At 50.1% G+C, this 26,231-nt stretch overlaps 1 protein-coding gene across 13 annotated transcripts in view; it reads left to right on the top strand.

The window, feature by feature from the left end:
- Positions 1–26,231, top strand: part of PARP10 (poly(ADP-ribose) polymerase family member 10) — an 803,115-nt gene that overhangs the window by 443,940 nt on the left and 332,944 nt on the right. For 10 of the 13 annotated variants that reach the window (XM_078686419.1, XM_078686420.1, XM_078686421.1 and 7 more), the window contains exon 6: positions 1,229–1,441. The exons of the other annotated variants lie outside the window; for them this stretch is intronic. In XM_078686419.1, the coding sequence (XP_078542545.1) occupies positions 1,229–1,441 (213 nt within the window). The remainder of the gene's footprint in view (positions 1–1,228; positions 1,442–26,231) is intronic. 13 annotated transcript variants of the gene reach the window in all.

The following is a 26,231-nucleotide window of genomic DNA, read 5'->3' as shown; positions in this document are numbered from 1 at the left end:
TACAGAGTAAACATTAGAAACTGAAGTTCCTAATGAAAAACCATATAAGTATGTTAGTGGACAAAAGCATGAATTGGATTTAAGAAGCCCCTACCAGCTAGATCTCTGAACTTTTTGTCACTTACAAGGAGTTGATCCCCTTTCCCCCCGGGACTGGTCTGTGCCTAACCCGAGCAGAGTCCACTCTATTTTCACCTGCACAGAGATTAGCTCACACTTACCGCTACAAAGCTTGGCTCCTTCTCTCACTTGCACACTCAACTTAGCCACAGGTTGGCTGTCTGGGATCAACTCCATTCTTAACTGTTTGGACCCACAGTCCCACATTCTCACCTGTAAAGCTCATCCCGCTTACTTGTACAGATATCACCGCACTCACCTGCTGGTCCTACTTGTCTTCTCCCTTTACCTATGCTTTTTACAAATGAGCCCTTCCTCTCCCTTGTGGAGACCCCTATCCATTCCCAAAGGGCTTAGTCATCCTGTTTCAACTTTACATATTTGTGCTTCTTTCATCTGTTACAAACCCCATTTACCCCACAAGAGAGCTTAATGGAGAGAGAGAGCTTGCTACTATTTAAAAACAAAAACATTTTTTCATATCATTTTGTTTTCAATAATAGTGGTACAGATAGCACGCAGATTGCAGTCCAGCAAAGAGGATCTCCAGGAGGCATTTACAATATTCCTAGGGCCTATTTCTTCCCTCCCCTCTAACACCCCCGCCACATTTCATATCTCCCCTCCCCTTTAATCGCTACTTCTCTTTTTAATGATCTCAGCCCACTATCTCACACTTTAACAATATAAACACCCTTTATTCGCCTGTACAGAACGTATGCACCCACTTATGTGTTTAGAGCTCAGACATTCCGCTCTCCAGTCAACATTACAGCCTTCACCACCTGTTCAGAGCACAGCCCCACACTAACCTGTTGAGTTCATTTTTTCTGTCACCTGTGCAGAGCTTCCCTCTCTCACCCGTGCATAGCTTGCCCTTTCTTCTCCCATGTAGAGATCCAAGCCTCTCAGACTTTCGGAGAACTCCTCAACCCACAGAACTGCTTATAAAATGTCCCTTGCTGCTTGGTGTCAGCTGGACCGAGCTCAAGCCCTTCCTCTTACCTGTAGAGATCCAGGAACCTCTCATTGGTGCATACCTTAATCCCTCTCTGTCCCTGCGAGGTATCTCCTTGGTTGTTTGGTCTCACCTGCCTTTCTTCTACAGATCCTTGGAGGTGCTGGGGCCTGCCAGACTGCTGGGGAGGTGATACGGGACATCATGAATGGCGTTGGTACTCTGCAGGTGAAGCTGGAGCACCCTGGCATCGCCCGCTACTTGAAGGAGGAGCAAGGGCTGCGCCTGCTGAGGGAGTTGGAGAAGCGGGTCCAATGTGTGTTTGGCATGGCACGGCTGTGCTGGACCCCCTTGACCAATGAGGTACTTTTGCATCCTTTCTGATACATCTTTTGGCATATGATGGTGAAATGGTTTCCACCCAGTAATTAGACGAGGAGCTTTAAGAGTTCAGCTTTTCGCTGCAAGAATTCTTTTACCTATTATCCAATATTATGGGTGTCTTTCATAGATTCACATGCCTGAATCTTTCCCCGTCGTCGAGACGGGAGTCTCCGGTATATAGAAAAGCAATGTCCCATGGACATATATAGAGAAAAGTAGGCCTAAGGGCCTCACCTTAGTAGCTTATCTGTGTCCTTATGTAAAAAGGACCAAACTCCTGAAGAGAGCCAATCAGCTAACACCTCCCTCTAGAACCTTCCTGTCAGGAGCCTCAGTCTCTCAGATTTTCTACCGCACGTTGTGCTAGGGAGTCTCCACCTGAGTTCTCCTCAGGTTTACTTTATTTCTTCACAAATTTGGATTACTTTCATCAAAATCTGACTATGGCTGACCCTCCGAAGAAGGGTCTCTTCAGAGCCTGTGCTTCTTGTAATAAGAAGAGATTACATATTGAGGATCAGCACAACACAAGACATGCCTATACTGTCTGTATCCGGATCATTCGCCAAAGGAATGCAAAATTTGTAGAACATTCTCTACAAAAACGCTTAAGGACAGAGAAGGACGACTTTTAATCTGGCTGAACAAACTTAAGACCAGAGACAACTTGGAGTCTTCAGAGGACGGTGAGATTGCTTCTGTCTCCTCTAAATTATCCTTGAAGAGGCCAAGTGTTGCTTCCCCTAGCCCTACAGATGCTCCTCCTAAGAAGGCTGCTAAAAAGTCTTCGGAGGCTAAATCTTCAGCGTCTGACAAGGAAGTTCTTGCCTCCAGGAAGCTAGCGCCGTCGACGACGACATCGTTGACGCGATCATCAGCGCAAAAGAAGGCTGTGTCTCCTTTCCATGTTTCCACTTCGACCGTGTCAACGGCGTCGTCGGCGTTTTCATCGTCGACGAAGACTACTCCATCGTCGTCGGCGAGTAAGCCTGTGTCGTCGATTTATTCTCATTAAAAACCAGTCGTCGACGCTTAAAATCTCGTCGACTTCTTCGACGATGTCAGTGTCGACGACTAAGCCAAGGATGTCGACGGATTCCCTCGACGAAGAAGACACCGTCGGCGGTGACGCCGTCGACGAAGGTTGCATCGGTGCAATTATCGTCGACGAGGGCGCCGACGACGACATCATCGACGATACTGTGGAAGCAATCAGAGATGGTTCCACCGTCGACGCAAAGTGTGGCTACTATGCCGTCGACGACCCTACCATCGTCTGTTCCGGTTTTGACAGATGAGGATGGTCTACATCAAACCTCTCAGAGTAAAGACCGTAAAAAAGTCGCTTACACCAGACTTAACGTCTCCGAGTAGGGTGCAAAAATTGCCACCATCTTGTCTTTTACAGGATGAAGACTCAGATGAGGAACAGGACATGCAGGCTACAAGTCCATCTCACCTAGTGGTGAAGTGCCAAAGCACTGACGATGAGGTTGATGAGGTGGAAATTACTCAAGAACATACTGTTCAATCACAGGTCCAGAAGCAAATCACACCAATGGTATGTCTACCAGCGTCCATAGTATCAGACTTAATGTTTTTGATCCAGGACTACAAAGAACGGTTTCCAGATTCTTCCACCCCACAGGCAGCGGGACCGGTTCCATCAACAACTAGGGTGACTGCGTCTCCACGTGCTAGACCACCGCCCTAAGTGTCCCGTCAGGAAAGGGAGCTAGTACAGGATCTTCCGTCTTCTGACGATGAGGAGGTAGAACAAGAAGAGGGTGAGGTCCAATCCGATCACTGGGACGATGTGGACTATATAGCTTCTTCTCCAGCCTCGCCTGAACCCGCAAGCTCAGATTCACCACTTTCAGACATAGGAGGGTTCCACAATCTGGTAGAGAGAGCGGCTAAAAGGTTCCATATGACTATGGAATCTCATGAAACGGACTGTTTTCTTTATGATTTTAAGGACCCGATTAAGAAGACAACCAGATCCATTCCCATTATCGAGCACATATGGGAGCAGGGTCTGCAATTAATGCAAACACCAGCCTCAGTATCGGCGGTTGTGCCAAGGCTGGATAAGAAGTATAAAGCCCCAACAACGGCACCTGCTTGCCTTACAGGTCACCCCAAGCCGGATTTGGTGGTCACTCAGGCGGCGCAGAAAAATGCTAGGAACCCATCCTCGCAGGTGACCGCTCCACCAGATAAGGAGGGCAGGAAGCTGGACAGCATTGGAAAACTGTTCTCTACCACCTCAGCCATACAGTGAAAGTGGCAAACTCAATTGCACTGTTAGGAAGGTATAACAGGCAGTTGTGGGCTGACATTGCTCCGTATCTACCCGAGCTACCAGACGACACGGAAGAGGAGGTTCAATCCCTACTCAAAGAAGGGCCAAACATCGGCTTCTGAACTGATCGACTGTGCTATGGATATAGCAATGATGGGTTTTAGGCAGCTGGCAGGGGCAGCAGTATTGCAAAGGCAGGGGTGGCTCAAAGCTACCTCATTTCGGCAGGAGGTACAATCTAAAGTCCTCGACATGCCTTACGACGGCCAACACCTATTTGGCGGAAAAACTGATAAGGCCCTGCAAGCGATAAAGGATACGGACACGGCAAGAGCACTTGGCACACTTCAATTCAGAAATCCGTCCTTTCGAGGGAACAAGGGCAGAGGCCAATCCTCTTACAGAGGAAGCTATCAAAACAGGTCCTCATATTCCTATAATCAAGGCCGGTCACAATTCCAGTCGGGACCGCAGCAGCAAGGTCGGCAGACCTCTTATGGAAAAACCAACTATAGAGGGAAAAACCAAAGGAAAACCACTGGCGGACGCCAATGACCTTTTCCAGCAGCCAGTCCCTCCACCATCTCATTCTTTCAAAATTGGAGGAAACCTGACCCACTACCTCCTCAATTGGAAAGCAATTACAACCGACCGATGGGTGCTGCAATTGATACAATTTGGACACTCCATAGAATTCAAAACAATTCCCCCGACAACCCCTCCTCGTATAATGCAACACAACAACATGCGATTGCTTCTTCAAGAAATCTCCTCTATGTTAAAGAAAGGGGCAATAGAGCGAGTACCATCAGCTCACAAAGGGAAGGAATTTTACTCCCGCTTCTTCCTGATTCAAAAGAAGAAGTAATGGAGGCCCATATTGGATCTCAGGGCACTCAACGCATTCTTGAAGAGTCAATCGCTTCGCATGGTGACGATCCAGGAGATCTTGGGACTCTTAGAGGAGGGGGATTTCATGACGTCTTTAGATTTACAAGACGCATACTTTCACATCCCTATCCACAAACGACACAGGAAATTCCTCAGATTTGCAGTAGCAGGTCAGCGCTACCAATTCTGTGTCCTACTGTTTGGCCTCAAGTCTGCACCCAGGATTTTCACCAAATGCCTCTCCCCGGTTGCAGCATTGCTCAGGCAACACGAACACCAAGTCTTCCCATATCTCACCACAGAGAAGATGCCACTAATTTTTCCAACTGTTTCATCAGTGGCATCATGGATGAACGACAACTGCCTGCGCCTTAATGGCGAAAAAACTGAACTGCTGATGGTTGGGAAAGCAGCATCAGCATGGTCTCGTATGTGGTGGCCCACTGAATTGGGCAGTCCCCCCATTCCCGTGGATTCGGTAAGAAACCTTGGCGTAACGCTGGACTCAGACCTCTCTTACAAGGCCCATGTCAGCAAGGTAACTGGTAGATGCTTCGGCATATTGAGGGTCCTTCAGGAGGTATTAGATCTCCTCCCTACTGGAGCCAGAAAAACTATTGTTCATGCCCTAGTGACTCCACACCTTGATTATGGGAACGTTTTGCTAATAGGGCGGAGTAAGAAAGGCCTTCACCAACTTCAGTGTGTTCAGAATGCCGCCGCGCGCCTTGTGCTCGGACTTTCGCGCAGAGCTTCTGGGAAGACTGCTCTGGCCAAGCTCCACTGGCTCCCTGTAAGGGAGCGGATCAAATTCAAGGTCCTTTGTTTTCCGCACCGCATTGCCCAGGGCAAGGGCCCAGATTACTTAAAGAATCTCCTCACTGTACATCGCCCCACTCGGAATTTAAGATCGTCCGGTGCGATGCTGCTTAAACTCCCCCGTATCACCAGGGCCAGAATGGGTGGCCGTTCTTTTAGGTACCTAGCATCTAAACAGTGGAACAAACTCCCGCTCCATCTCCGAATGGAACCCTCCGAGTCTAGATTCCGGGGGAAACTCAAAACATTTCTGTTCCCTATCACGTAATCCTTCCTTCCCCTCGGCTCGTTTAACATCTGCCTCCTGAAATCTAGCAGCAGTTAGCGCGGGCACACACTGTTCTTTTGTGTAGCCAGGCGCTTTACAAATGGTTTATTATTATTATTATATTTGGACGACTGGCTGGTAAAGGCATCATCTCTGACAGACGCAACCGCATCCTCCAACGCCTGTCTGAATCTCTTCAGGCATTTGGGTCTGACACTCAACCGCGAGGAATCTACTTTGCAGCCCTCTCGAGTCAGTTCCTTTCTCGGGGAGACATTGGATACGGAAAATGCGAAGGCATTCCCATCTCAGGAGAGGAAACACAAGCTTGTCTCTCTGGCCGCATCAGTGGCTTCAAGGAAGACTTTACCAGTCCGTACCTTCAAATCACTCTTAGGGATGATGTCCTCGTGATTCCTGCTTATACCGCACTGTCGCCTCAGGATGCGTCCACTGCAAGAGGCTCTGTCCAGTCAGTGGACCCAATGCTCGGGATCCTTCGAGGACCGCATTGCGATCACACAGCAAATGGCCAAGGCATTGCAGTGGTGGAGGTCGCTCAAGAACCTCTCACATTGGTTGCCATTTCTGCTCCCTGCAGCTCCACACGTAATAACAACGGATGCTTTTCTGGAGGGTTGGGGAGCAGTCCTTCAGGAATTACAGATCAGTGGCAAGTGGACGAACCAGGAAAAACAGCTTCATATCAACTTCCTGGAGCTGAGAGCAGTTTTCCTAACCCTGCAGGCTTTCCTACCACGAATCCAGAACTCCCCAGTGCTCGTCAGGACCGACAACACTACGACGATGCACTACTTGAACAAACAGGGAGGAACGCGTTTGCTCACACTATCTCGCGAATCGCAGAAGATCTGGAATTGGCTTGTTCTCCTCAACATCTCGTTAAAAGCGGAGTACGTCCCAGGCAAGAACAATGTCATAGCAGATGCACTGAGCAGGCAGAGGTCTCTGTCCCACGAATGGGAACTCGACATGGAAATGGTAGCTTACATCTTTTTGGCGTGCGGAACACCGCAGATCGACCTGTTTGCGACCAGGGAGAACACCAAATGCCCAAACTTCGCAAGTTGGCATCCCCAGTCAAGGTCCCTCGGAAATGCATTTTCCATAGCATGGTGCAACGTATTTGCGTACGCATTTCCGCCATTTCCAATGATTCCCAGGGTCCTCAGGAAGATGAAGGCCTTGCACGTTGATTCTGATTGCCCCATTCTGGCCGAGACAGCACTGGTTCATGGACCTTCATCGCCTCTCACTACAGCCGCCAATCCGTCTGCATCAGCATCCGTCTCTGCTCACGATGAGCAACAAGCAGGTTCAACATCTGGATCTGAAATCTCTCAGGTTATCGGCTTGGCTCCTGAGTACCGAGAGTTCAGTAAACTGAGCATTCCGCAGGAGTGTTAAAACGTACTACCCAAGGCAAGAGCGGACAGCACTAACAAGACCTATTCCCGGAAGTGGAAACGCTCTTGTATATGGTGTGCGGACAACGGTCTACGTCCCTTCCGCACCTCTCCGGAACAAATATTACCCTATCTGCTGCATCTGGCGCAGTCGGGCTTGGCCCATGCATCCATTAGAGTTCATCTGGCTGTGATTTCAAGATTTAAAAGAACATTGAAAGGACCCTCCCTCTGGTCTAATAGAGTGATAAAGCAGTTCCTCAAAGGACTTTACAGATCCTTTCCTCGACCACGAATAATTCCTCCAACATGGCATCTCAACGTGGTCCTTAACCAATTGATGAAACACCCTTTTGAACCCATCCATAGGGCGGATATCAAATATATTTTGTGGAAGACAGCCCTTCTAATAGCGCTTACCTCAGCAAGGAGGGTCAGTGAACTACAGGCTCTTTCCATACAAGACCCCTTCATGCAGTTTAAGGGTGACCGAGTGGTTCTCAGAACTAATCCTCGGTTTATTCCTAAAGTCCCGTCGGACTTCCACTTAAATGAGCCAGTGATCCTCAGGTCATTTTTCCCAAATCCCAGCACTTCAGCCGAAAGATCTCTGCACTCACTGGACCTTAGGAGGTGTCTAAAGTTTTATATTGACAAAACCAACAGTTTCAGGAAATCAACTCAGCTATTCATAGCCTTCAGTAGACCACGGAAGGGTATGCCGCTTTCCAAACAAAGTATTTCAAGATGGATATCTTCGGCAATTGCCTTTTGTCATGACCGAGCTAGACTGCCATTGGCAGCAATTGTCAGGGCTCACTCTACAAGAGCCATGTCTACTTCTGCGGCACTATTTGCAGGGGTGCCAGTTCTGGATATCTGCAGAGCGGCACCATGGAAGTCGCCACATACCTTCACCAGGCACTACTGCCTGGATACGGAGCTGGTGAAGGATGCAGCCGTGGGGCAAGCAGTGTTACGCCATCTGTTTCAGTAAGGTGAGCCTTCCTCTATCCCTCCATCCTTTGCTGGTATGCACATTTTATTATAATGTTTCTGGTTAATGGGTATTGATGATTCATAGTTGCATGATATGTATTATCTGATGACTTACATATGATATTCCACCAGAAATGTGCACAATGTATTGCTTGCTACTCTGATTCAGGCATGTGAATCTATGAAAGACACCCATAATACTGGATAAGAAATGCGTTACTTACCTGTAACTGCAGTTATCCAGTATTGGTGTCTTTCATAGATTCACATGCAACCCACCCGCCTCCCCTGGAAGGCCCCACCTATCTCTCTATCAGTATTACGCCTATCTAGCTTGGTGCGTACGAAAATCTGAGAGACAGAGGCTCCTGACAGGAAGGTTCTAGAGGGAGGTGTTAGCTGATTGGCTCTCTTCAGGAGTTTGGTCCTTTTTACATAAGGACACAGATAGGCTACTAAGGTGAGGCCCTTAGGCCTACTTTTCTCTATATATGTCCATGGGACATTGCTTTTCTATATACCAGAGACTCCCGTCTCGACGACGGGGAAAGATTCAGGCATGTGAATCTATGAAAGACACCAATACTGGATAACTGCAGTTACAGGTAAGTAACGCATTTCTTATGCTCTGTGTTTATGCAGCTTCCTCACTGTTGATGCCCAGTGCAATATCCAGCACGTCCTGACGGCTTCTGAAGCTTTAGTCTGAGTGCTGATAACTGGAGGTGGAGCTCAAGGGGGTATGCTGTCACATTTTTGTAGAAGATAAATACGTGGTTCTTATGTCTCATTTTATTTGGCTCCTGAGTTTCGGTGCTAGACGCGAGGACATCCTTCTGGCAGTTATGACTTTTTTTTTATTTAGCTTCAGGAATCTCTAGGATTAAGCTCTTTTCCTCTTGTTTCTCTTAGGCCTTCAGAAGTGTGCATTATCTTTTAATTATGAAAGAAGCCCTGTGTCACACGGTTTTGTGCGTTGTGCATTTGATTTTGAAGATGATGCGTGGTTCTAGTGGGAGCCATTGTAGTTGTTTAAAAATGTGTGTAATATGGACTGATTTCCTAGTCTTTACCTGCCTAGCTGCCTCATGCAGGGTGGCTATGAGGGGTGAAATGGATTATTTATGGAGACTGGTTAGGATGGTGCTCTCTCTGTCAATATGTAAGAGACCCACTACTTGTGCTCTGGGTTTGAAGTTTTTTAGTGGAACTGGGCTTTTATTTTCTATGAAAGTGCAGGTGGTACATTGCCTCTTTCATCGCATTTTTAATGTGATTGGTAAAGTTCAGAGAGGTTTCAACTGAGAACCCAAGATACTTTACCCCCAGGGAAGGATTGGCTGTTAATAGTTAATGGAGTTAGTTCATTCAACCATTGTTTGAAATTGAACTCAGACAAGACCACATATGTAGTTATACATTCAGTGTGAATTCAGATGTCCAGTCGATCTGTTGAAGGCAGTTTTCCAGGTTGCTAATGTTTGATGAGGTTGGATATCCTAAAATAGGGTTCTATATTGTCTGTGTACTGATGTAGTGCTGTTATTTTCTCCACTTGTAACATTCTTTACCGGGGCTCCATGTAGAGTTAAGAGATGGATGATCCTTCTGGATGACACAGAACGGGTAATAAAATGTTGATATAGATGGGTAAATTCGATAAACTTGAGTAAGGGCAGACGGGAAGGAGTGGACCTCATTAAATATAGTGCTTCAATGTCTGTTCTGGTTGAAAGCATATATTTATTAAGGTTGTGCGATTTCATGACGAAAGCTGCCATCAGGTATTGAAGTTCCAGTTGACAGCTCCCTCCTCCTATTATTTTGAGGGTGATATCAGTCATGTGAAGGAAGGCGCATTCTGTGCTAATGTTTCAGCCATAATCGAGGCTGAATTTTGTTGAGGTAATTACTGGTAATTGGTGTAGCAAAATTAGTACTTACTGCTTTCTCAATGATTTTGCCATCAAATGGTAAAATTGTCACTGGTCTCTTAGGTTTAAGTATTTTATTAAGGAAGTACAGTGGTACAGCAATGTAAAACAAGAAAAAGAAAATCAGGCGATAATAGACAGTTCCTAGCGTGAAAAATTGATGCTTTCTCCAGAGCTCCCCGCCACCTGCAGAGTTCTACAGTCCTTGCTAGGCAAGAGCCGCCATGGGTGGCGTCCTCGGGCATTGCAATCGAGTGTCGACCAGAAAGCAAATAACAATCCCTCTGTACCTCACATTTAGTATAATAAACAACCCCAACAGTCCCTCATGCCCACCCCTTCCCCCACCCCCAACTCCCCGTCCGGTGTTCTGCAAAGAAGATCTCAGAAACTCACAAGCCCTCTCCTGTTATATACCCAACATGCGTACCCGGCCCTCCCACTCCCTACTGGCCGTTCAAGTGATCGGTGGTGTAAGCCTAAGGAGTCTCAGGTATCTAGGGCACGTAAGCTCCCTGAATTCAGTAGCTAGTAAAGTATGGAATGGTTGCCACAACTCAGTGAATTGGTCGACCTCCCCAGCCAGTGTAAGCGAAATTTTCTCCATGCCCAGTACGTGCCACAGCCTGTGCAGCCAACCTGTGATCGAGGGAACTGTGGAAGTGCGCCAGTGTATTAGAATGTTATGCACAGCTGAGCCCAAAGCGATGGCTATGTGTCTCCCTCTCCGGGATTTCAATGGGAACATTAAGGCATTAGGCAGGCCCAGTAGAGTATAGGCCGGGAAACGAGGTAACTCTATCCCAAAACATTTATCAATTTCATCGATCACCTCCTTCCAGTAGTCCTGTATCAGTGGGCAGTCCCATAAGATATGTGTCAGTGTCCCAGTGTGCCCACAAGCGCGCCAACATGTAGTGTCTATGAGCCTGTTCATTTCGTGCAAGCGTTCGGGAGTGCGATACCAGTACGTTGACACCTTGGTGAAGGTTTCTGTGAGCCCCACATGATATGCAGAATGTTGCGCTCGGTATGAGATTTGTTCCCATTCCTTGTGGCTGAGCATTCTCCCCAATTCCCTGTTCCATCTCTCCCTACCAGGATTATATACGTGTGTGGGTGGAGGCTGTAGCATTTTATACAGATCCGATATGAGTTTTGCATCCGATGTACGCGTCGCCATCCATCGCTCGTAAGGGAACAAGTCCCTGTCCGCCGCGTCCCGCACCTGCGGTTGTAGTGCCCAGTGTCTGACTTGCCAATATCGCATCCTATCTGCCTCGGCCAGCTGGTAACTCTCTTTAAGGTCCTCAAAGGGGAGGATCCCCTCCCTCCCGTACACATGAAAAAGCGCTCTGCAGCCTTTCTCACGCCAGTGCGCAAAGGCACCCGGTTCCGTCCCTGGCGTGAAGTCTGGATTGTTCACAATAGGAGTGAACGGAGAAGGGAACGAGGTAAGCTCGAATAGTTCACTAGTGGCATCCCACACCCTCAGCGGCACCCTAGTAACATAGGAGGCGTAGAGATTTGGGGGCCTGTGTTGTCTGCCCAGGAATGGTATTTCCTGCAATGGCCGGCCCGCCACTGCCTGATCCTGGAAGAGCCAGTGCTTATCCGACTCCCATCTGCTCCATTCCACCAAGTACCTCAACTGTGACGCCTGGAAGTATTTGTGAAGGTCAGGGACTCCCAATCCACCCGCTTCCGGTGCTAGAGTCGTCAATGCTCTCTTCATTCGGGGTTTACGGCCTTGCCAAACGAAGTGGGATAGAGCAGTCTGCATCATCCGTATCCAGCCTTTAGGGGGCTGCAGCGGAAGTGCCCGGAAGAGATATAGGATCTGTGGTAGCACTGTCATCTTCAGCGCCGCTATCCTGCCTAGCCACGATATCGTCCCCTTATTCCACCTCCCCAGTTCCTCCTTCACCTTCTTGCCTAACACCTCGTAATTAACCGCCACCATCGCTGACAATGTGGGAGCCAGCAGGATACCTAAATAAGGCACGTGTTCCCGTGACCATCTTAGTGGGTAACGCCCCTGCAAATCTCGTCTCGTCCCAGGTGTCAGGGAGATATCTAACGCCGTGGATTTTCCCAGATTCATCTTAAACCCGGCCGTTCTCGCGAAAGCCCCGAGCTCTCCCATACACGCGGGTAAAGCCCTCTGCGGATCCTCTAGCGCAAAAATGACATCGTCTGCATATAAGCTAACCGTGTGGGTATAGCCCCCCATTCGCACTCCCGTAGCATCTGGATTTTGTCTCACTCTCTGGGCAAAGGGCTCCATATAGAGAGCGAAGAGTAGAGGAGATAGCGGGCATCCCTGCCTCGTGCCGCGCTCAATATAAAAGCGTGTCGATCCACAGCCATTGACACGCACCGTCGCCGACGGGAACTTATAACAATTAAAAACCATGCACCTAAATTTCTCCCCTATGCCCATTCGAGCCATCACCCGTTCAAGATACGGCCAGTGCACCCGGTCAAACGCCTTCTCGGCGTCGACCGAGAGGAGCATCCTTTCTCCAGGGATCCGCGAAGCTTTCTCCAGTACGTGCACCAAACGCTTGGTATTATCCACCGTTTGCCTTCCGGGTACAAAGCCGGACTGGTCCGGTTCAATCAGCCCAGGGAGATACTGTGCCAGCCTCGCAGCCAGGATCCCCGTGTAGATTTTAAGGTCAACGTTTAGGAGGGAAATCGGCCTGTACGAGCCACACTGTGCTCTGTCCTTCCCCGGTTTTGGTATGACCGATACCGTGGCATGCAGAAGATCCTGTGGGATAGCACCGGGGCAGCCGAAAGAGTTAAACAGCTTGGTCAATATTGGAGCCAAGGTAGTGCAAAATGTCCTATAGAAGAGGGTGGTGTATCCATCCGGTCCCGGAGCCTTCCCAAGTTTCAGCCTAGCGATCGCCGTAATAACCTCTTCTATCCTAATCCCTCGGTCTAGGTAGTCAGTCTGTATTGGAGCTAGGGACGGGAGAGTCACCGAGTCCAGATATTCATCAGGGTCCCCAGTTATCGCGCCGTCCTCCGCATAGAGCTCAGAGTAGAACTGTCGAAAAGCTTCAGCTATTTCGACGTCTTCTGTGACTGTGCGCTCACCTGGCACCGCAAGTTCTTTGACTCGACGGCATTGGTGTGCGATTCTGAGCTTAGCTGCCAATAACCTGCCACAGCGATCCCCTCCCGTGTAATATGCGTGTTTCAGACGGAGAGCCGCATATTCAGCTCTGTCTAGGTCCAGAGACGACAGGAGTTTCCTCGCCGCCTTTAGTTGCTTCCAAATTCTAGGAGCCCCCGTTCGTCGATGCACCTGCTCTAATTCCCTGACCTTGTGCGTGAGTTCCTCCCGTTTAACTTTCCTCTCCTTATTTTCGGCTGCCGATATTGCTATAAATTCTCCCCGTAGAACCGCCTTAAGCGCTCCCCATTGAGTCGCCAATGTGGTGTCGGGGTTAGAGTTACGCAGTTGAAAGTCAGTCACTGCCTCAGTGATACGCTGCACCACTACTTTTTTGTGTAGAAGGGTGTCTCGCAGACGCCAGACTCCGCGCTGAACCGGGGTCGACGGGGGCAGGAAGGTCCCCGAGACCGGTGCGTGATCTGATAGGGAGATGACCCCTACCTCAGAGGCAGTGGCCATGTCACGAACCGGGCCAGAGACCAGCAGATAATCCAGCCGTGCATATGTTTTGTGTGCGTGCGAGAAATAAGAATAATCCCTATCTGTGGGGTGAAATCCTCTCCAAAGATCGTGCATATCGAGGTCAGCTAAATGTGTTTTCATAGTGGACGACAATTCCCCGGTCTGTGGGAAGCGCTGCGCTGATCTATCTAGTGAGGAATCAAACACCAGGTTCAGGTCCCCCCCCAGAATGAGATGCCTGTCGGGAGATGCTGTGACATCCATCAGTGTAGTGTGGAGGAAGTGTTCCTGACGCTCATTCGGGCAGTAAACCGACCCCACCGTGAATTGCAAAGGCCCCAACTTAAATCTGTACGCCAGCAGTCTCCCCTTTTGCTCAGCTAATTTGTGTAGCACCTCACCCCTAAAAGAATTAGAGACCAATATAGCTACTCCTGCCGTTTTAGTGGTGTTGGAGGAAAAGAACTGTGTGGGGAAGGAACGGGACCGTAACCTGTGACAGTCACCAACCAGCAAGTGCGTTTCTTGCAGCAGACAAATGTCTGCCTGTGAGGCCTCTAACAAGGAGAGAACCGCCCTACGTTTCGTGGGATTGTTTAGCCCTTTCACATTCAAAGTCACTACTTTCAATCCTGCCATACCAGATTAATGTAACCTTCCAGCACCTGACAAGCAAAAGCAGCAAGTGCCAATCCTGCCCTCGGATCGGCCCGTGAGGTCTGGCTAAGCTGAGCGAACATAACAGCAACACCGGACAAAGCTTCCCCGAACTCCCCCCTCCGGATCCCAAGGCCCCCGAACCCCAACTCCCCGATCCCCGCAGTCCCTCCCCCTTAACCCCAACATGAACCCTCCAACCCATCCTTACCAACCGTCCGTAGTCCAATTAGTCCCAGGCCTGCCCCTCTCGGACAAGTCCGTGGTGAATTACCTTCGTGGGCGACTCGCCACCAGCACCCCTCCCTCGCCTTCCCGCGCCCACCCCCCCCCCCCAAAGCCAGCTCCGTCAGTAATGCATTGTCAATCTCCCCCCGGAGACATGTTATGCGGTTAGCGCCACTTCTTCCTCGACCACCGAGGACTCGGCTGTTGTTCGAATTGCGTCCGCCATCCCAGATCTGATTGTGGGCGAAGCCGGTCTCTGTGGGGCTCTCTGTGTCCTGTGTCTCGAGACTCTCCGCCAGCCTCCATCAGTAGAATTCCTCCTCCTCCGTGACGTGGACGATCCCTCTGCCTCTGCGGTGATCCCTAGTACCTCGCAGACATCTTGAAGAGATCGCAGCTGGTGCGACTCTCCATTCCACCGGAATATGAGGCGAAAAGGGTGCCCCCAGGAGTAGGGCGTGTCGCTCTGCCTCAGGAAGTCCGTTGCAATCTTGAATGCCCTGCGCTTCTGGAGCGTGGTCGCGGCGAGGTCTTGATACAGCGCTACTTGATGACCCCTAAATGCTATCGTCTGTTTCTTCCTTGCTTCGTACATAATCCGCTCCTTCAGCGGGAAGTCAGGAAGGAAAGCCAAGACATCTGGCGGCGGCCCAGTTGCGCGCCGTTGCGGACCTACTCTGTGAGCTCTATCTATCTTGACGGGGAAATCCGCAGGTTCGCCAAGGACAGTGCGGAACAGGTCCTGCAAATAGGCCACTATGCCGGAGGTCTCTTCTGTGGACGGCACTCCCCGGACTCTAATGTTGTTCCGTCTTGATCTGTTTTCCAGATCCTCATTATGCAGTTGAAGGTCTATGTGTTGGTCCCTGAGGCGGAGTACCTCCTGCTGCAAGTGCGTAATCTCCTCGTCCTGTCTTTGCGTTGAGCTCTCAACCGCCTCCACCCTCTCCCCGAGTCCATCTACCTCTCTGCGCAATTCTCGTACTTCACCTGCCACTTCCTTTTTCAACTCCTGAAAGTCGTCTCTCAGTGTCCCGAAAAGGGATTCTAAAAAAGATCTGGTGACCGGGGGTTCTCCGCTGCTCCCCCTTTGAGATCCGCATGCGCCTCCCGACTGCGTCGAGGTCTTGTCTCCTTTGCTTGGTGGTTTATTGAGCATTTCTGTGAGCGTGCGGTTGCTGCCTTTGCCGCCCTTCTGCCCAGCCATCTTCCTCTCTGCTCCGCAGCTCTTGAGTAAACTATAGCAGGCCCCGGTCAATCCGTCCCCCGATCAGGCTCTAATCCCTGGCGTGAGCCCTCGAGAGCTTCCGCTACGTAGGCCTGTCCCTGATGGTTTCCTCGACTCAAGGTCGGGCCCCCGGCAGTCGTCCACTCAGTGGGAGCCCGGTGCCACCCAGTTGCCGTCCCCAGGTCACTCCTTCTTCCCAGTTGTGCACCGGGTATCAGGTGCTGTCGTGTACCCCCGGCCACCCTGGTGCGATATATCGCCAACTTTGCGCTCCACTTATGGCAGTCTGTAGCTCCTCTGGGGGTCCCGCTTCCCCATGCACTCACCCAGCCCACACCTCACCTCTTCCGCTGAGTTCGTGGGGAGAGGGGAAAGTTCTGTCCAGGGCCCGGCTCCAGGCAGCCCGACGCCGATGCTCCAACCTGCACCACTCCGGCCCTCAGGCGTGATCCGTAGGGCGCCGAGGATCCTCCGCTACCGGCAGCCGATCACTCGAGAGGGGCCTTTCCCAGCCCCGCACCGCTCTCCTGGGCAGCGCCCCTGGTCTGGCTTGGTCCCTAGGCCCAGTGTCGCAGCGGCGCCAGCTCCATGCCGGTGTTGTGCTCCGCCAGCTCTGGCTCTTCTTGCGGTCTATCCGCAATGCCCCTGGTCGCCCTGTACTCCCCTCGTCACCCCGGGGCGCTTCTGCCTGATCGTGGGGGGAACTAACGCCTGGGGCCCGGCTCCACCACAATCCGGCCTCGTTACCCCAGAGCAGGAGTACTGCAGTTCTCGGGGCAGGCCGCCGATCGCTGGTGACCAGCCCGACAGGACCCGCTACTCTGCTGGCGCTGCCTCACTGGCGCCCTCCGCCGTCGAGTGTCCCCTGCTAGGCCGCAGCCGCGGCCTCGCGTAGTTCCCGGCCCGGGACCGAGCCCTCCTCACTACCGGGGAACCGGTCAGCGACCATGAAGTCCGTGCACACTGCGCCAGCGGGTCGCCAAAGTTCCTCCGCGCCCCTCCTGAGCATCCGCCAGTGCCCGCTGTTGCACCTGTGCAGCCTCACCAGCGGTCCTGGCCTGCGTCTTCTCCCAGCCCGGCCGCAGCCGCGGTCTCGATTAGCCCTGGGGGCGTATCCGGAGCCTGCCGCCCCGTCCACGGACCGCTCAGCTCACCTCGGTCCTGGGCCACCGGCACCTTCGGTATCCCTGCGGGCGATTCCGTCGCAGCAGGTCTCCCTCCGCAGCCCCCAGGGTCTGCGTTACCGACAGCCGGGCCTCCAGTCGGGGCCGCTCCGCCGCCGCTGCTCGGGGTACCAGCAGTCGGGTTCACCGCACTCGACTCCGCGAACGGTGAAGGAACCGGAGCACCACTCAGCTGCGCTCCGACGCTCTCCTGATCGCACCCGGACCACCGGGCCGATTAGGGGGGAGAAAGGCGTAAATTCAAGGCTCAGGGCCTAGGCGGACGCGGGAGCTCAGGAGGAACACGTCCGTTCACTCCGCCATCTTGGCCACGCCCCCCGTCACTGGTCTCTTAAAAAGATTCAGTGTTTATTTATTCTTTCTTAAGTAATGTTGTTGCTTGTCCGCATATAAGCTAGTGTGGGAAGGTGCCCTGTTAGTAAAGCGTTCACGATCTTCAGTAGAAGGTGCATGAAAACTTCTGAGCATGCTCTGACCAGTATATGTGAATGGTCTTCTGAGTGCAAGGATGTTGTCAGAATGATTTTATGGAGTTCTTCCATATTCATAGGTTGGAAGAAAGGACAGTTTATTTTGCTATAGAGGGGTGGTGTATTTTTCGATCGAATTCCTTATATATTTTCTGTATTTTCTCAGCTTTTTCTACTGAGCTAGGACTCAATGGTGGATGGATCAAGTTGGCGTATAATGTAATGGCTGGGGAGAGGATCTTGGGCTTGTTATATTTGTTTATCCTAGTTTTGAAGTAGGAGGTTGTCGTCTCGATCACTACTTCTTTCATTCTTGTAGAGTCTGTAGAGCAGATTTCAATTTCTAAATCCTCCACTTTCTTCCAACTTCCTGGTTTCTCCTTGATCCTGGCAGGGCTCTAGATATTTTTTTTATCAATAAAGACCTATCCTGCGCTCACTAGTGTACTTACTTAATCCTAGTAATCAAAGTATGTGTGCTGCTTCGTGTTGGAGCCTGCTCGTCCCAGAGATTAAATATCGTACGCCCAATAGCACCCGAAGGTGCTCTAGAAGCGAAGTAAATTAGGCTACTAGATTACTCATTTTGCGCAAGTACAAACAACAAGTACAAAATATTTGAATTGTTCAATTAAGTTTTTCAAGCAAAAACATAGGAAACACTCTACATTCTTATACAACTATTGTTACATCACATTAAGTTGGATGTACATAATATTTCATCAAAATAACAATGTTATCACTCACAGCTTGAATGAAGAGCCGAATGCATCTCTGGTGTTTTCACCCTTCTTCAGGGGAACCTGAAAATGTAATGGTACCAGTTGTTACCAGTTAGAATAGAACAGAGGCCTAATTATTGGAACAACTGGATTAAGAAACAAAAATAGATGGGGGGCGGCTCTATCTTTTATAAACGGGGAATGTACCATACAAGTTTTTTAAAGTGAATTAGAAGTGATCACAAAAGCTACGGAAAGGTAACAATTCATATTGCTAAAGTCATCTGTGGAAGTAAAGCTTTCACCACAGGCATCACAGTGCTCCAGCTTGTTTTACAAGTAAGGCCACTGGTGCATGTTGAGATTTGTAGTATGTTGGGTTACGGATAGCAGTCTTTTTTTTCTTCTGATACGTTGATTTTTTTACGTTTGACTTGAAATAGTGTGTCAGATAGGGCTTTAGATATGCAAGTGCTCTTGTATATCAGAGCTATGATTATAACAGAGTTCCGCATATATCTGGATCCTAGCTTAGCTGTCCCTGTCTCTTCATACCTTGGTTTCTGTTGAAAAAATGTGACTTGCTATCGAGTATTTACCACAAAGCATTCAGTTGATTTAAAAAAAAAAAATATGTGGCCATAAATAAACCCAGAGTATACTTTCGGGATCATTTCAGCAGAGTAGCACACCGGGGATACAAGAACTGCCTGTTGTACAACCTTCTCCCCTTGACCACATTGTGACATTCTTGGGAAAGTCACTTCATGTCGCTGTGCACAAGTTTTAGACGAAATGGCCCGCATTGGCCATATGGTGTAGCCGTGACTGCACATTTTACATTCTGCAAGGGTTGTCAGTGACTGTTAACATGTTCCTCTTATTTAAAATAATGGCGTTCCGGGATCACACTGAATTACATGAATGTGAAAAATGGTATTTAACCTCATCGATGCTTGACATATTCTGCTCCTGTGCTGCATATCCTTATTTCCAATTGTTCATGACGAGCTCAGCTCCTCATGAGCACACAAGCAGAGCTGAGCTCGTCATGAGCATCGAAGGGGTTAAAGTTACTTTTAAGCAGTGCATGATCGTTTAGCAAACCTGTGTGTGTAACTGTCCCGGGGTACCTGTGGACTCGGGGTTTAAACTATCCTCTACTGCCCTAACTGGCAAGTCAATGGAAGGAGATGCAGAGAATTTATATAGACTTCTCAAAGATGGTTTTATTTGTGTATAGGTCTTTCTCCTCCGGCTGGTGATGCGTTCTCTGGCGAACGCCGCGGGGTCATAGGCCTGGGTGCGGGGTGGATCCAGTTTGCCTCTGGATATGGTTCAACACGTCCTCCGGACCAGGGGTCTCCGTATGTAAGAGAAGAAGATGGAGGAGTATCAGGACCGGGTATGTATATACACGGTGAGGGACCGGGAGTGAGGGAAACCTGTGCCACGTGATCTATATACAAAGCGTATAAGGTGAGGTAGTGCTCGTGAGGGCGGGGGGGTCAGGGACTCTACACGGGCTGTACAGTTTACTCGACAACAGGCGGGACTCTGCTTCCCATCCACCCTGCCACACGACCCCGTACCTGTTGTAGCCACACTCCTCCCGTGGGAACGTGGCGGGGCGGGTCGCAGTTCTGTTGGCCTCCTGGCTTCTCCGTCTCCTCCGCTCTCCTCGGGCTGTTGTCCTCCGACTCCTCGTTGCCGCTGCTCACACGCTCCTCTCCTACTCTGCTTGCCTCTCGGGAAACGCTGTCCGTCGCTTCCTTGATCCGGGCTCCTTTTGACGCCGGCGCTTCATCCTCTGGGGGCGGTGCTACCGGTGCAGGATCCAAATCCTTAAAGGAACAGGGTTCACTCTGGTCCGACGTCGGCACCAGTATTCAGGGTCTCCGGTCCTCCAATCCACGTCATGGCCAGGCGGCTGTGGAGAGGGAACGGAGTCAGGTGAGATAGCGGGGTCGGACCACCAGTCCGTGGTCTGACCCCCCCTCTAGGGGCCCCCGGGGACCCACCCCGTCACAGTAACCCTTGTCAGTTTTTTCAAAGTTACATTATTTAATAAGATATATGCTGTCCTAGACCGTAAAGTTTGCATCAGATGGCCCTTCTTTAACCGTTTCCAATACTTCCTGCGTACTAGCCAGATGCACCCACTCGCTGTGCACAATAGCCACTTCTAGCCTTGCTCGGTCTGACAGAACCTGTGATGCATTATTATACGTTCCTGTTGCGAGATGATAGGAATGCAATAAAATACATGCTTGGAAATGAATGATTCATGTGTCTACCTAGTCTATGGGCACAAGATTAACATGATATCACACAATTCCAACAGTGATGGCAAATCATGTGAGGGTCCTACCACCAATTGGATAGAACCCAACAGCAATATCAACTGCCTCCCTGGCAGTACTTGGTCAATGAAGGAGAAGACTGTTTTAACACCCTCCTGTACCTAACAACACTCCCAAAAATCTGAATCCTTTCTTATCTCTTGATGCATCGGAATCCTAGGTCTCTGGTTGGTATTTTCCAGTTCAACCAGCAGAGGATAATGTTGCATCACTTGCTTGAGGTAGTAACAAAGGTATTATTGTTTTTTTTTTTTTCATGGCCAGCAACTACTCACCTTTCTCACCACATCGCAATCTTGATGAATGAGATTCAAACTCTTTTCGAAGGAATCAACAGATGGTTTTCCCTGCCAGAAGAGAGACAGGGGGAGCGTACACCTGTACTTTACATTTCTTTAACAAACTTCTAAAAATTAAACATGACGCTGCAGCAGGTCCTATAGGCCGTCCATGCACAAGATTGGATGATAGCCTCATGTGGTTTTTTTCTATCGGAAATTGGAATCTGATATCCTGAAGATGCTGAGTTTTGTGATGGCCAGGTACTCTGAATATGTTGCTCTTCCTTTTGCACTTTTCTCAGTTCCAAGAGTTACCATGAGAATCATGGCTGTTTTAGGTAGTGATGCCATTAAGTGTCAATTGAGAATTCAACTTTACCTCTGCTAACATGATTGGCTGTTAAAGGCCTCTCCTGATCTTCTTAAAAGAAATGTAAAACTGAAAACAGCCTTAATTTCCAATGGTGTAAAATCGTTTCAGACACCTTACTAAACACTGCAGGGGTTCACAGTATTACTAAACCTGTGCATTTGGTAAGTAGAGCTGTTACAGAATAGGTGTGTACCTCCTTGGCACCTTCATCAAATCAGTAACCACTTCTTGCAAAGGTCGGCAAGCCAATCGACAATAGCTAAACTTCAATGCGCGGACCTTGAGACTCTATCCCTTTTTACCTTAAGAGTTACCTCTGGAGGTTTCGGTCATTCGCTTAATGTCCAGGCATCCATCTCTTTTTCTTTTTTTAAATAACTGTTTTTATTAAGTTTTTCAATTATACAAAGACTTCTTACACAGTGGCATATGATCAACATTACTAGACAAATTACGTATCTTTACATTACAGTATGTCGGTCTCTAAACAGCATTGTATTCAAAACCACTTAACTCCAGACTCGGGAGGGAGGCGAGGTTTCACTCATCCCTCCATTCGCAAATCTGTACGTCACACACCACACTCTTATGGGGGTTCATAATTTTACCAATCATTTCTCCCTGCTGTTCCAAATCCTCCATCTTTTCATTGCTTTTTGTGAGTCAAATACGCTATTCATCAGCAGATGTCCATCTATGAGTAAACCAAGTTCTCTTCTACACCTCTTAGGACACCACCTTGAGATCTTAATTTGGTTTTCGAATGCCCTGATGGGACCGCTATTCTACTGCAATGGGGGTCTTTATTCAGTTTTTACCTTATACATTTGGACCCCTCTTTAACTTGTGTTTTTTTTTGGCCATATAAATTACATAGAGGTCTGCTGATGGCAGCCATAACTCTATCAGCGCCTCACTTTTTTTTTTTAACATATTCTGCACAAAAAGCACGCTGAGACTGGAACATTATTTTTTACCTAACAAAGTTTATTTGACTGTTGCACTCATCACTTTATTTCCCTGTCCTCTTTATCTCATCACCCTCCTCTTTCCAAGGAGCACTGCACAGGGAGGTTCTCGACCACTCCAATAACTGATTCTAGAATAGATGACCACCTTTTTGTAGGCTTCAGGACCCATAACGTGTGTATGGCTGTCAGACAACCTTCAGACAGCTATCCATTTTATCTGTTTGTTAGTTTTATGTAGTGCACAACACATCCTAAAGATAATGATGCTCTTTACAGAGGTTTATGGATACAGGTGTAATAGAATGCAAAATGTATGCAACATATTAAAAATATTAAAAATGTAACAACATTGAATAAAGGAAACGTTTGTTCTAACTCAGTAGAATTATGTGGAAAGCTGTTACAAGTTAACCAGAGGAGTACTGAGACCACATCTATTACAGGTAAGTGTCCTCCTAAGGAACAGCTGCAAGACAAAGTATCTGCCATGTTGGATGAGGAAGACTGAGCACAATCCCAGTACTACAGTTTCTTACTTTTAAGAGATAATGTGTCCTGTCCTCCTTTCATAGAGGCTTTAGGGATTGTCTTTATAAGAAATCTGTGGGCTGCAAAACCATTCAAGAGCAGCTCCTTGTCCTGCTTAAAATAAGTTTAGGGGAAGGAGTTGGCTCACATTAGGTAACTGAGTAAGCCTTGAGGGTTGTGTGCATATCTCACAGTAGGGAGCAGGCGGGGATGAGAATTCTGTAGGGGGCAGGGATGAAACATGGGCCGCGAATAGGAGCTTGTTGTATGCTAGAATGATGAGTCTGGAGCAGCCGGTGATGGGTAGTTGATCGCAGTCAATGATGAGGAGCTTGAAGTGTGCAGCGATGTGAAACCAGTAGCATGCAGAGACCAGTAGCCAATAGTGAAGAGCCAGGGACCGGAAGTGGTAAGATATCAATCTGATAGAGACTACTAGCCGCAGATTCCTTCACGTAGAATTACTCCCAGGCATGAGACTGGGTCCGGAAACTTTTTTGCCACAGCATCCTTGCCGGCCAGGGGCGGGGACGACATCACGCGACTCCGCCCAGGTTCGGATCCAGGCTTGGAGGATGCGGTGCTGTTGGGGTGCAGCTCCTCTGGGGCACCTCCTTCAGGCCTTGGCGTCTGCCTCGCCGCAAACTCCTGCGGGAGTCCCTCTCTGTCCTTTGACAAGGTGGTGCTGTCTAATGCCGAGGTGATGCAGCTACGGCGCCGGCAGCAGCTGGACCGTGCGGAGCCACAAGGGTCAGTGAACCCTTCTCGTCCCGCTCCGGGTCGAAGTCGAGTGAGGACCCCTTGTCCCTCTCTGGGCCCCTCCCGTCCCTCCCCACAGACGGCTGCCTCGACGGAGGGCCTCATTCTGGGCTGTGGCTGGCGGAGGGCTTCATGTGACTCTCCAGGCCCGTCTCGTTCCCCCATGCAGGTGGCTACCTCGGCGGGGGTTGGCCCGGGGCCGGTTCGACTCCAGCTCCACTCAGGTCTCCAGTGTAGGGTGACTTGGAGGAACCTTGTCCGGCGACGCCGGATGGTGCCGACAACCTGCCTCAGGTAGCGGGCACTACGGCTCTGCGCAGGGGTTGTACTGCGGATTAGTCTTCGGACGCTCCTTCTCCGGAGGCAGGCTGTATATTTGTGTCATCCTCCCCAGAGACTGGCTGCCATGTGGTGTCTTTTTCACCAGCGTCGAACGGCGGCTCCCCGCCCTTCTAGAGGCAGAGGTGTTCGTCGATAAAACAGCAGGTCCCTCATTCTTCAGCTCCTTCTGACTTTCAGGTCTGGCCCTTGCCCGTCCTGCTTGGCCTCGGGGACAGCTGCCTTAGTTTGCAGCCGTCGCCCACAGAGGAGCTGCTTTCCCTGCCGTGGGATCCTATGGAGTGGTACAAAAGGGGGTGGTGATGGACGGAGCATCTGAATTAATCAAACACTCACACCCAGTCAGAAGATCTGGGTTTAATCCATCACCGTTCTTTAGCCCACTCTGCCACCCCAGTTCAGACATGGCTATATGCAAATCAGTCTGACCCTGTGCCTCATGGGAACAGTCCAGCCCGAATTGCCAAGCCATGTCTTCCCTGGACCGGAAACAAGCTTCCGAGGACCGGTTTCTGGCATTCCAGCCGTCTTCAGCCCGGCTTGCTTGAATCCAGTGGCAAAGTGAGCAAGGGACTCACGTCTGAGCATACCCTGCCACACTTATGGCGGCCAAAAGTGGTACAAAAGGGGGTGGTGATGGACGGAGCATCTGAATTAATCAAACACTCACACCCAGTCAGAAGATCTGGGTTTAATCCATCACCGTTCTTTAGCCCACTCTGCCACCCCAGTTCAGACATGGCTATATGCAAATCGGTCTGACCCTGTGCCTCATGGGAACAGTCCAGCCCGAATTGCCAAGCCATGTCTTCCCTGGACCGGAAACAAGCTTCCGAGGACCGGTTTCTGGCATTCCAGCCGTGGGATCCTATGGAGGCGGGTGCGGCCTTCGCTCACGCGGTGTCCACGGCTGTGGGCATCCTGCGTAAGGGTGACCCGGTGGCTCACTTTCCGTTGGACCATCTATTGGAGGTGGGAGGGAAATCTTCCTTCCCTTTGAAGGTTCCCTCCTTTCTTCCTTGACAAGGGCTTGTTGGCGTCATGCCTCGGGGGACCCGGTGCCTCAACATCTTCTGCACCGGCACCTCCCGGTGCTGCTTGACCCGGCGTGCCTTTCCCTCCACCCCTCTGCCTCCAGTCCTCTTTTGCGGACTGCTTTTCCCTCCCTGCCGCTGCTGTTGACTCCGCCATCCAGAGAGGCCCGCTCACTGGACTCTTGGGGGCGCAACATGTTCGCCTCGACCAGTGCTGCCCTGGGGTCTCTGAACACCTTGTGTGTGCTGGCTCGGGCCTCCTTCTGTTTGTGGGACTCTGCTAAGTATCTTGGATCCGCAGCGTCCCAGGAGGGTGGTCAAGTGGACTTAAGGCATCATGCGTTGGGTGGCCAGGAGCTTGCGGTGTTTATTCTCCGCTCCGCTCTGGACATCTCAGAGATGCTGGGCCGGGCCATGGCTTCCTTGGTCGCTCTCTGGCTCCGTGCTTGGCTTCAGGATGGAGTTTTCCCTTAGTATATTCGGGAGGGACTCATTGACCTTCCATTTGATTGCAGCCTGTTGTTCCATGACCTGGCCGACTCCGCCATTCAGAGGCTCTTGGCAGGGCTCCGTCCTCCTCCTCCTCCTCCTCCATCCCCTCCTCAGTGACTCCTGAGTCGGGTTGATTCTGGGCCTTCTTAGGCCGGTTGTTCTGGCTGTGGAGTGTTTTCTGGCCATTTGCGTCCGTCCTTGGGACTTTTGGGGCTTGGGACCACCCCCTTTTGTACCGCTTTGGCCGCCATAAGTGTGGCAGGGTATGCTCAGAAGTGAGTCCCTTGCTCACTTTGCCACTGGATTCAAGCAAGCCGGGCTGAAGACGGCTGTAATGCCAGAAACCGGTCCTCGGAAGCTTGTTTCCGGTCCAGGGAAGGCATGGCTTGTCAGTTCGGGCTGGACTGTTCCCATGAGGCACAGGGTCAGACTGATTTGCATATAGCCATGTCTGAACTGGGGTGGCAGAGTGGGCTAAAGAACGGTGATGGATCAAACCCAGATCTTTTGACTGGGTGTGAGTGTTTGATTGGTTCAGATGCTCCGTCCATCACCACCCCTTTTTGTACCGTCCTTTGGACTTTGGCATTGTTGGCTGCTGGACAGCCCTTTTGTTGTTTGTGTGTGTGTTGGAATTGTTGCGCAGACTTGGCACTGAGGTTAGGCCTTCTGCTTGCTTGGGCTACTTGTCAAGCCTTTCTCGGGGTGTTTTTTTCCCCTTGACTCTTATGTTTTTTTTCCTCTGCTGCGGAAGTTCTTCCAAAGAGGGTTCCCATATTTTGGGACTTATCGTACCCTAGGTGGGGTAGTGGTAGCTGTCATATGGCTTGCGCTCTGCTGGAGGG

The sequence above is a fragment of the Lissotriton helveticus genome, chromosome 4_1, assembly GCF_964261635.1.
Source record: "Lissotriton helveticus chromosome 4_1, aLisHel1.1, whole genome shotgun sequence".
NCBI classification, from domain to species: domain Eukaryota; kingdom Metazoa; phylum Chordata; class Amphibia; order Caudata; family Salamandridae; genus Lissotriton; species Lissotriton helveticus.
This window is presented reverse-complemented; position numbering and strand designations above follow the sequence as displayed.